Raw genomic sequence first — 12,241 nt, 5'->3', positions numbered from 1 at the left:
TAACATCTCACGAAAAAGACTGGGGACCTCTGCAGCAGCAACCCCCCCTAACCCTAACCCCCCATTAATGAAAAAGAAACAAAAACATTATTTGACTATTAAATAAAACTGTTAAACTCATTAGTTTATTTTGCCAAATTTGCTTTTGTTTTCACTACTTTACTTCTCCTGAGAGAAATAATAAGATAAAACTAAATCAAATAAATAAAATAGATAAGATATATTACAGCTAAAGAAACACACACTAGGAGGAACATTAATAAAAGCTTTTTTAAAAATGTAGGTTTTGAGAAGTGATTTCTTCAGATATCGGGTAATTAGTTCCAGAGCTGATAAAAACTCTTTAGGGACTAGCTATCATCCTGTTGGATATTTTTGTTTCTTCTTAGTCACTGTTGTAGTACACAGCATCAGCCTGTAAATAAAAATGTAATTGTTTTTGTCATAAAGATATTATGTCTCCTTGTTGATTTAGTTTCCCACAAGGCAAGCATATTTGTATAGCACATTTAAACAACAAGGCATCTCAAAGTGCTTCACATAAAACATAGAAGGCATCAAGACAAAATGTAAAAGAAACACAGACAAAATAAAAAGACATTTAAATAAAATTAAAGAGTTAAATAGAAGATAAAAAAATAAGCTAAAATAGAATAAGACAGATAAAACAGGAGATAGAAAGTTACAATGTAATGTGAGATATGGATCAAAAGCTTTAAATTTGATTTAATAAAAAGCAGCAGTGAACTGAGAGTTGGAGCGAATCCCCACCAAAAACCATTAAGCCCTTTTAAAGTATAAATGAAAGGTAGATGAATAAGGAGATTTTGACAAGCAAGTGAAGATATAAACAATAACCTGTCAGTCAAAATGGCTTAGAGCGTTTCATTATAAATCAGAGCATCATCTGTAGAAAGACTGAGAACAGACAACCTGACCAGGTGTCCGTCTGCAAACCTGAAACCTCTTTCTTTATTTTCACCATTGTGGATCCTCTGGGCTCAGATAAAACTTGTGAGGAAACCATTTGCTGTTCTCTTTTTAAAATTCCACACTGACAAATTACATTCTGAGGAAAATCCAATGCAAATGTGGCCGTACCCTCAATACACAGCCGTTCATGGAAACCATATCTGAGTCTCCCTTCAGCTTGTTTTGAATACACCAGATGTAAACTTGGACTCCACTCGCTGCCCGCCATGCAAATCCACAGGTGGGTCCAGTTTAAAATGAGCTTGTGGTGAAACAGTTGAGAAACAAAAAGCCCAAATTACAAACAGGAGATCCTCTTGAATGCAAAACCAAGAGAGGATGGATGTTGTTTAGATGCAACGCCAGCCTGGAAGCACACATGTGTGATGGAGGTGTGGAAAACCTAAATGTAGATAGAGTTTCTTTTGCTTCCAAGACATATGTGTTTAGAGAATCATTCTCTGACTGAATCTGTTTGATTTCTGTGAATGATTGGCTTTCATGTCATTAATCATCGGCTGTTTATTGGTTATCGCAGGGGATCAGGTACACAGACAGCAGAAACGTTTTAAGCATGATAAGAAAAGCACTCTGTGACTCTGTAAAGCAGCTTCAATGCTCTTCACGTGCAAAAAAAGACAACTATGAGTCGCAGTTTCCTGTAGGAAGCATCCAATCAGAGAGCTTCAGATTCTATTGCCATGCAGCTAACAGAGGGGTGGAAATAGCTTCGTAGATCTCAGTTGATCATTTCAGAAATTTTATTCAATTTACTTTTAGATTTTGGCTCAATTCAGAGGCTTTGATGGTTCCAACAAAGCTAACACATCATTGGTTGCACATTGAAAAAGTCACCAACAAACAAGGTTAATGTTGGAACTGATTTTGCAAAGCTCAGTCCCTCCAGGATTTTACAGGTTTTTTTGTGATTATTGTGATTTTGTGGCAGTTTTTCTAAAAAAAAAAATTGCGATACAATTTGCAATGTTTTATGTGCCCATTTTGCAATAAAATTGTGGTAATTGGGGAAAATTGCAAGCAAAGGAAAATAATGTGATTTTTTTTTTAAACTAATACCAATAAAGAGTCTTATTTAATCACTTCCTTGGATAAAAAGCATCCTGCATATTACAGAAACAATTATATTTCAGTTCCAGTATTTTAATGTATTTTCTGAACATGAGAACCATGAGGACTCAAAGTTATATAAAATACTGTACTTGAGTTCCATTTATAACCTTTATTAAATAAACTTTCAGCTCAACATCAGCACCAAATAAAATCAGTAAATAATGCCATTAAAATAAATCCATCAACATAAAAATATAGTTTGATGTTTATGTTTGAGGTAGATTATGTCTGAACAACATCAAACCTCATTTGGGAACATTTGGGAATTGTTTTGCTCATCTATGGCATCATTATTGTTGGCAGGTGAGATTTGTCCATCTTCCACTTGAATGACGTCACGATCGGTCCGAATCACAAGCGGCTCTTGATTTGGACGTTTCATGTGTAAAAGTTGCTGTAATTTAGTAAAACTGCAGCTCTCACAAATTTTCTTGAATTTGTTTTAATTTTGCGATCGCAAAATCACAATTTCCTGGAAAGACTAAAGGATGCTGAAGTAGCTTAGTGCAGCATCTTTGTTCCCTCCATAGAAAAATATTGGCTCACACCAATTCAAAGTGATTCTGCTCCAGAAACATCCAATTTGATCACATTCACAATCCCAGATATGGCGTGAAACACTTGACACCGCGCTCCACAACATGGTCGGTATGTTTATGCTGTGTAAACTGAAGGTTTTGGATTAATTAGATAAATAATCTGGTGTCAGTCTGTCAGTCAGTCAGAACAAGGAGATGCTTCCAACAGCTAAATGTTTGGCTACTAACCATTTAGCAGCCCTATTGTATTTTATTTTTTACGCAACTAATAAAGTAATTGAAAGTAATTTGCACATTTTGGGATTGAACAGTCAGTGTGAATCTCTCTGTTTTAACTTTTGCAGATCCCAGAAAACTGCAGCATGTTCATGTGGTGAAGATGAATCTGTCTGAAGCGAACCACACCTCAACATCCGACTTCCTTACTTTCTACGAAGGACTAGGCACCTTGTTCGGAGTCAACTTGGTGGTGGGTTTCCCTGCCAACGTCTACATGGTGCGGGTGTTAGTGTGCGGAGCGGGCAAGATCGTGGCCTCAGAGCTCTTTGCCCTTAATCTGGCCATCTCTGAGATCCTCTTCGGCATCTCGTCTGCTTACCTGATGGTACACTTCCTGCTGAGGATGGCGCCGTACACGGGGATGCTGTTGTTGCAGTGTTTCATACGGCTGATGTTCTTTTCCCGCCCCATCTTTCACAGCTGCATCTGCCTGGAGCGCTACCTGGCTGTGGTGCATCCCACTGTCTTCCTCAGGTAAGTCAAGAAAGTGATTGACAGGACTGATCAGCTCTGAGGGGTCTGAAGACGTGTTGTTTTTTAGTTTTAATGGAAATCAGAATCATAACAAGGCGCAAGGCGATGGAAATGCATCTTTATATTTGTCTCTGTTTCTTTACTGTCGAGTAAAGATTAAAATAAAACTCAAAGTTAGGAACAATTTCAGCATTTGTGTGACAAAATTATCTCAAAACAAAAGCGGATCTCTGAGTTTTATCCTTTTTTATATGAGTTCAGTGCAGAATTTGAATCTGTGTGAAAATGAAGGAAGTCAAAAATGTTTTGGCTAATCTGACAGATAGAAACATGTCAACAGCAACATATCGGCCTGTTTATGAACCAATATGACGACAGAAACAAATAAAAGCTCATCAGATGTGCTGTTGTAATGTCAGCTGCAGGTAGGAGCTGCACCTGATTTGTTTACATTTAGTCAAATAGTCTCCATTAAAAGTCATGTGAATCAGCAGTTAGCAGCTCCTGTTTGCGGTGTAACATGGATGTGCATCTATGACTGGATCACTCTGATGCTGTAGAAAAGGTTCTGCAGCCTCTTTATTCTCTGGTTTGTAAGTGGATTTATGGAGGTTTACTGGTGATGGACGTCAGAGATAATAATGATATCCTTGGGAAGTATAAGTCACACTGAATTATATCAAAATGTGTTTCATGTCTCCGGCGCCCCCCCTGGGGAGACTTTTGTCTGAATGTCCATGTTTGTTTCAGATAGAAGAAAGACCCTCATCCAAATGGGGCTTTAGATGCAGTTGAAAGTTCTGAAAAAGTCAGTAAGAGGTCCTTGGTTTGAGACCATTTTGTCACATGTTAAAGTTGCAATAAATGACAGCCTCACTACATGTCAGCAAACAACTATTAGCTACGTAAGGATATATAGCAGAATAATGGCGTCCTGAGCAGAGAACGAAGTCACGCTCCCTCTGTGTGTGTTGTAATCTGAGCTTCTCTGTTCTTTGTTTTGGTTGCCGCTACAGCTGAGCGTGCGTGATAGTGCGTGTGAGTCCCTCTGTGTCCTCCCACGGCCATTTCCAACATGGCAGCTCATATATAGCTCATATTACAGCTAAACAGTACGCTAAAATGTTTCTGAAAGCATTTGAGGCAGAAATAGGCAACGCTCTAACAGAATCTTGATCCATATCTGATCAGCTCTGCCTAGTTTGACAGTTTGATCTGAGTTTCGTTAGCTGTCAGTTCAGGGGCCGCTTCCTTTCTTATTAAATGACACGCGTGTTTGTTTTGGTCTGAGACGCTGGTGCTAATGCAACATCTAGTGGGGCTGAATGTTGTATATCATGTGGAACAAGTGACTTCAAGGGGTAAAACGGCTGAATTTCATTCTTAACTGACCAAAGTGAAGCTCTGAATGTTCCTGTTTGTACATTAATGGTTAAATGTTTTAATAACTTCATTGAACTTTTAGGCTGTTTATCAGCTTCAACTGTGCTGCAATAGTAGTCTGAAAGTTTGCGTCCTGTACTGTTGGCAGTTTGATACCAATTCTCTGTCATATAAGAATTTTCTTCTTCTCTGCAGGTTCAAACCTCTTCGTTACAGGTTGGCGTTCTGCATGGTCAACTGGCTGCTGGTGCTGCTGTACTGCACCATCCCTACCTTCATGCTTTCCACCACACAGTCCGTATACCTGCTCATAACCAAGTCCCTGTTCTTCCTGGTGCTCATGTTTTACTGCGGCATCCATGTTCTCTGCGTGCTGAAGCAGCCGGGGCCCGGCGACGGGGACCGCGCCCGAGAGAGCAGCAACACCACGAAGAGAAAGGCCTTTAAGGTCATCATGATCACCATGGTCTTCACCAGCACCACCGAGCTGCTCCAAGTCTTAATGTTTAGTCCGATGCTGTACGCTCCCCAGCAGGTTCTTCTGTGGGTCATGTTAATGAACGTGGCCGTCAACATCGTCAGCGGGTTCATCACTCCGCTGCTGTTCCTGCACAGAGCTGGAAAACTGCCCTGCAGGAAGTTCTGAGTTTAGTTTAACAGTCAAGTTCCTGAAGTCCGGAGTTTGAGTCAGCAGCATCAGACCTGCAGCAAACTTCAGTTAGTTCATTAGTTTGTAATTGATTAATCATCCATTAAATTTCTGCCATTTAAGTGGCTCCATGTCACATTAATTGAAGGAATTATTTTTATATACAGCTGGAAGCACTGACAGAAATGTGATAGAAATTCATGCACATAATAAATTATTGTAGGTCTTACTGTCCCGACTGGTTTTCTGTCATTTTTGGACCATTATGAGTGTGAAAATGGTATTAAACTGCATTCTATGTGGCATTTAAAAGGTCTTAGAGAGGACGGATTCTGCTTTTTGTGGTTTTCTGTCATTTATATCCCGTTCTGATGTCGGATGTTAAACATGGTCAAAGTTCCAAAGTTTCAGCAGTGTTTTAACTTTCCCAAGAAAGAGATGATGTCAGCTCGTCACATGTCCATAAACGTGTGTCTGTTCTATAATCTTTGTTGCTAGGGTGGTTGCTAAGGTGTTTCCATGTGTTGTTCAGCTCCAACATGTTCGGATGGATTTGAGAAGTTGACATTTGGAGTAAAGAAGGAGAAAAAGAAGTGAAATCCTGCTACTATAGTTTGTTTACGTAGTCTCCGGAGCCGGAGGAAGCTTCCTGAAGCTGACCAATCAGAACAGAGCGGGCTCATCAGGAGGCGGGGCCTTAAAGAGACAGGAGCTAAAACGGCCTGTTTCAGACAGAGGCTGAACTGAGGGGCTGCATAAAGGACCAGTAGAAGATAAATAAGGAGTTTTTAACTGGAAATCATGCAAAGATATTCCAGTAGAGCCCCAGAATATAAATATAGAGCTGGAAATGTGCAGAATATGTCTCCTTATAGGAAACATCTTATAGGATATGATTAATGAATGTGTGTATGAAATGGAAGTCATGACTCCTCATGTGTGACAGACACGTCACTGCTTTCCTCTTCAAAGTTAGAAATAAATATTTCTCCAACTAAAACACACTCATTTGCAGGAACATGATGAAGAGCATTATTCATGTCATGAGCTGAAATCATGAAAACCCAAATCACTGGGGACCTTTAACATCCGGGCCGCAGCTTTATGTAACGCATCTAAAAATCCTATTAAGTGCTCATATGAGGCCGTATATGGAAGAAAAAAACTGCTCTGACACTTCACAGGAATGAAAACGCTGCGATATGCAGAAGCTGCTTTGATTGTCGAGGTCAAACAGAGAGCAGCAGGTTCAGGCAACCTCAGATCTTCACACACAACTCCACATACATCCTTCTGCACACACACTCCATCCTCCTCCCCCTTGATGTTGCAGTAACATGATGTAACAGCGAGCCTGGATGGCTCCCATGGGGGCTGGTTAGTCGACTTAATGGACTGCCACAGCTAGCTTCAAAGACTCAGAGAGAGGGTGGTGGTGGTGGTGGGGGGGGGGGGGGGTGGAGGAAGAGGAGGCGTGAAAAGGGAAACATGAGGGTGAAGAAGTCATCGTCTGAGTCGGCCTCGATGATGGAGAAGTTGATGGAGGGATGACAGGAGTTAGAGGAAGAGGAGGATTCGTAGTTATTACGAGAATGATATGTGGAGAATTTCTGAAGGCTGTGATATCTCACAGTTAATGAAAGTTAGTTTGTATCTGGTTGAACTCGCTGCAGAATCCAACAGAATAAAACTTTGTGGAAGAACTAGAGCTGAAAGGATCGATGTTAATCAGTCGATCTACAGATAAAATGAATCAGAGAGTAATCGTTTCATATTTTTCAAATTGAAATGACAAACTTTTGCTCCAGCTTCTCCGTTTCTTTGTCAAGGTTTGTTTTAAGATCGAAGGTTCATTTCATCATCATACAACACAGGATTATACAACAGCTGTAGCCTCCACTAAGCTACACACATTCAAATAATTTAAATTAGAACAGAACAAAACAATCAATTAAGCAATAAAACAGAACAAAGTATATCAAAGTAGCACAAAAGGAAAAGCTTTATTATATTTACAAGGAATACACAGTTACATGTATATATATATACACACACACACATATATATGCACAGTATATATATATACTGTGCATATATATATATATATATATACATAGGTTTTTACAATGTGTGCAAAAGAAATGTAATATATGTCATAAGTTATAGTACAAAAAACAACTTGAGGCAGTAGTGGGAGTGCAGGTAGTGCAAAGGTAATGGTATGTAATCTGCATAAGACCAAAAATAACAATATAATTGTGGATGAAATATATTTGTTTTGGTTTTACTTTTGGGGGGAAAAAAAATTACATTCTGAAATTTTAATATATATATTTGAACTGTTTTTATTCACATTTTCAGTTTATGTATAAAAAAACTCAGTTTGTCTTGTCTGAGGTGTAACAGCAGCTGTGTGGATACAAATCAAATGTAAACAGACTGAGTGAATAAATGATGACGTCATGAATCATGTGACTGAAACGTCACTGAAGATCTGAAAACATCAGATCTGTGTGGAGCGATGATGAGGAGACTGTAACCTTCCTCACATCAATACATGAAACTAACAGAAACGTCATATTTCCATCATGTTTTACATCGTTTAAGCTTTGACTGTTTTACTGACGTCATCTCGTTGTGTCTTCTTCTTCTGCGACGGTTTAACGGCGCCGACTGGAGGATTAGTTTATCAGCTGATATTCACACAGCAGCAGTGGACGGAAACAAACATTCACTACATTTTCTTTTAAAGATATTCTGGGAATTTGGTTGAAAACTAGTCTTCACTTTGTCCTCTCGCCGCCTGGAAACGTATGTCTGTACGTGTGTGAAAGTTTACAGGGTGACTTTTTGTTTTCTTTTTCCTCGTATGATGTTGAGATGTTTCAATAAAGAACATCAAACATCGCAGTCAAACACACGCACTCTGCTGCAGGAGCGCTTCCTGTCCCGCAGTGTGTGTCGGAACACATGGTGTGTGTTTGACTCTAATCTAAATGTTATTGATCTGCGGCTGTACGGCTTTAGGCTTCACCTGCCTGGCACGTGTGTGTGTGTGTGTGTGTGTGTGTGTGTGTGTGTGTGTGTGTGTGTGTGTGTGTGTGTTTCCAGTGGTGGTGGTGGAAAAGGAAAAGCCTGAAAACCCCAGAACCACAGCGGGAGAGTCTGTAGGCAGTTACCCGGCCTGATCAAAAGACACACACACTGAACGCACAACAGTTTTGTGGTTTTTTAGCCACGTGCCTCCTCTTCCTCCTCACTTCCTGTTAGCCTCTCTCTTTCCTTCCTCCTGTCCTCCTCCTCCTCCTCCTCCTCTATTTTTCTCTTTCAGCTTCTCCTTACTTACTTTCAATCCTTCAATAAATCAATCCTACATAAAAACAAGCGGATGGAAACTGCTCTCAGTCGCAGAAACTGAACCTGTAAACTTTAAAAATCAAACAGGAAGGAAATGCTTCAGTTTCCTTGTCAGTAAAACAAACAAATGAGTGGCTGAATATATAACTATGAATACATGGTAAACAAACTGCACTTTTCTACCTTAACTTTTATTTTCCCATTCACACAAACATTCACACCAGGCCTGCTCATTGGGAGCGAATGGGTTTCAGTGTCTCGCTCGAGGACATTTCAACATGTGGACAGGAGCCGACGCTGTGATTAGAAAACGACCTGCTCTACCTGCTGTGCCACAGCCGCCACTACAAAGCTCTGACAACACTAACAAACTGCCAAATCCAGACTGCACTCTTAATGCCGAACAGGTTTTGAGTCTGTAGTGTGTTCACAAAATTCAGTCATTCGAACCGAACGGCATGCAGGCGAAATACAGAGGATTTTTGAGTGAGCTGTGGGTTTAAACTAGTGTCCCACAATTCAGCCCCACAGCGGACACAGATGAGGGAAACCCTGCATGTGTAGAGGGCAGCATCGCACGCCGCGAGGAAGCAGCTCCTCACATTTTCAAATGAGCCGGCTGTCTGTTTTGCTTGTTTCTGAGAAACGTCTTATCAGGCGTGTAGTAGAATACTGTGATGAGTAATATGTGGTATATATACACAGCTCTGTGAGGCTGCACTCACAGAGTACCCTTCTATTTGTACTATTTGTTCATAAACTGAAGTACTGGACAAATTAAAATATTGACCAGATGGTGACACTAGATGGAAAGTCAGAGGATCAAAGTTCTGATTCATGCTGAGGGAATGATGAATGTGTGAAATTTCACAGCAATCCATCCAATAATTGTTTACGTGTTTCAGTAAAGAGCTAAAAAGTCAACGTCATGGTGGCGCTAGAGGAAAAGTCACCAAAGTCAGCAGGATTCATTTAGAAACTACTCTTCCTGAAGTCCACACAAGTAAACTTTACATCATAACCCAGGACGATAGTGTGATTATAAACCAAAGCAAAAGGGACAAAAAATAGCAACAAACAAAACAACGAATCAACAACAATAAAGTTACTAATGACGATAATAATGATGACATGTCTGTAAAGATTCTCAATCATCCAGGTCATCGTCATCCGAGGACGGCTGAATCGAGGCAGCTGGACTTCTTGGTTGAAGATACTTGAAGACGTTTCACATCTCATCCAAGAGGCTTCTTCAGTTCTAACTGACTGGCGGGTGTTGTAGATATTTTTTGAGCGGTGGTCAACACTTCGGTGGATTTTGATGTCTTAATGCTGAGAATGTTTATTGAAGTTACTTTGATCAAGGAGAACCGTAAACAGCGAACACAGTAACTCAAATGCTGTCTCTTCCCGTTCTGTCTTCTGAAAGTCTGAGTGTTAGTCTTTAGATCGGCCGACGATATGAAAAATTAGGCTAATTGGTTCACTAGTTTCTAAACAAAGGACTGCACTTTACCTGTGACATCTTAAGTCACGTTGTATTGAGCCTCAGGTCATTGTCAACACATTTTAGCTACATGTTCCACTAATCTGTGTTGTCCAGAAGGGTCCTCTCTCTGGTCTTGGCTTACTATGGCAGTGCTGATATACTCTTCATCAGAGAGGTTTCTGCTTTCACCAAAACATCACAGACAGCTGAAGTCTGGAGGAGAGATTAAGAATTACAGTGTGACCTCAAGGCTTCGTTTTGACCCAACTGTCATTCAAATTTGTAACCCTAAAGATGGAAAACTCCATAACAGCGGAAAGTCCCATATATTTAACCTCTGTGATGTCGTTATCAAGGTCATTGATTCCACCTGGTTCGTTAGTGCTCCTGGCTGTGGTAATGACAGTCATTGGAGTCACCTGAGGCCAGGTGTACCTTTAAACCATTAAACCAGTGGTACCACTAAATGCTTTAATGGCACAGAGGTTAAATTTGGGACTCTCTGCCAGTCAGTTAGAACTGAAGAAGCCTCTTGGATGAGAGGTGAAAGATCTCCAAGTATCTACAACCAAGTCCAGTCGCCCTGGATTCAACCCTACATGAGAAACGACAACAAGAACCCACACTACAGTCAGTAGGACATTAGATACAGCTCAAAAACGGTTGTAGTACAACTAAAAACAGCGTATACAGTGACTGAGAAAATATTAATGAAAAATGCCCAAGAAAGTTCCTCATTAATGATCATATAGTCAGATATTATGTAGCGAAACATGTCTTTAGTTAGTTTCACCAGTCTGTGAAGGGCTGCAGCACAAATTTCACCACCTTGTCTGTCGTTCATTACCTCAGTTCATCATTCAGCTTGTTAACTTATGGATCATCCTCTGGGGAACATGAATGCCTGAGCTAAATGTTTCACTAATCCATCAAGTAGATGTTATGAAGAGATATATCACAGCATATCAAATGAAAACTTTGACCTGCTGGTGGTGCTAGAGGAAAAGTCATCACTTAAGTAGTCAGGATTCATCCTCTGGGGAACATGAATGCCTGAACCAAATTTCATGTCCATCCATCAAATAGTTCTTTAGATATTTCAGTCTGAAAGTGGTGAACCGACCATCATTTCCATCCATATTCATGTAGAAATAGGCAACAGATAATGGAGAAAATGACTATTCATAGTGACATTTTATTGGATATTTAAGTATAGATTTTGTTGTGTGTATCTAAAAAACACAAATCTCTTATTGAAGCTTTGTGTTGCTGGACAAACGATAATCTCTTCATCTGTAACAGATGTAACAGATGAAGAGGTGAGCAGTCTGTAAATGTCTTTAAACATGTAAATCAGACAGAAAAGTACATTTTTCTATTCTCTATATGTTTTTGTTTGTAAAGCAGATATAAAAAAAAAAAACAGATGGAAAATAAAAGTTCAACAGTATGTTTGACCTCTGCGTGCGTGTGTGTGTGTGTGTGATGACCATATGGATGTAATGATACCCTGCATAACAAACAGATAGGATTACACACACACACATGCATGCAATCATACTGTTACACTTGTATGCACGCATGCACAAATACAGGCGAACACATCAAACACACACACTCAGATACTGTATATCAGAGAGCCGTCCTTTGTAAACCTCATCCTCAGGTGAAGCTCTGCAGCCTTAAACTCACTTCATTTATATATATATTTTTTCAAAATTCCATTCAGCTCCTTTTACAAACATGTTCAGGGAAGAAACAATCATCCACTGCAGTTTGTGACTCTTTAGTTTATCACAAGAACTAAAACATGTATCATTTGGTCTCACAAAATCCCAGATAATATCTAAATATCTATCTGTACAATATCTAAAACGTGTTTCCTACCTCTGTTGGATATTAAAGTGCTGGTATGATAGAAAACAATAAAACTGATCTTTGGGATGGATGAGGGTGATGGTGACGCTC

General features: G+C 39.8%; 2 protein-coding genes across 6 annotated transcripts in view; both read left to right on the top strand.

The window, feature by feature from the left end:
* The window catches only part of sugct (succinyl-CoA:glutarate-CoA transferase), a 121,484-nt gene that overhangs the window by 91,952 nt on the left and 17,291 nt on the right, over window positions 1-12,241 (top strand). The gene's annotated exons all lie outside the window — the stretch shown is intronic.
* On the top strand, window positions 978-5,632 carry LOC121888318 (lysophosphatidic acid receptor 6-like). Of its 3 annotated transcripts, none has more exons than XM_042399774.1 (3): window positions 978-1,213; window positions 2,987-3,395; window positions 4,974-5,632. In XM_042399774.1, exons 2-3 carry the CDS (start codon window positions 3,022-3,024, stop codon window positions 5,422-5,424), a joined length of 825 nt encoding a protein of 274 aa, XP_042255708.1. In that variant the 5' UTR covers window positions 978-1,213; window positions 2,987-3,021; the 3' UTR covers window positions 5,425-5,632. The 3 variants fall into 3 exon arrangements, with proteins under 3 accessions (XP_042255708.1, XP_042255707.1, XP_042255709.1); XM_042399773.1 differs by lacking the exon at window positions 978-1,213 and adding an exon at window positions 2,436-2,751; XM_042399775.1 differs by lacking the exon at window positions 978-1,213 and adding an exon at window positions 2,841-2,887.

This window comes from Thunnus maccoyii, chromosome 21 (assembly GCF_910596095.1).
Source record: "Thunnus maccoyii chromosome 21, fThuMac1.1, whole genome shotgun sequence".
Classification (NCBI taxonomy): Eukaryota; Metazoa; Chordata; class Actinopteri; order Scombriformes; family Scombridae; genus Thunnus; species Thunnus maccoyii.
This window is presented reverse-complemented; position numbering and strand designations above follow the sequence as displayed.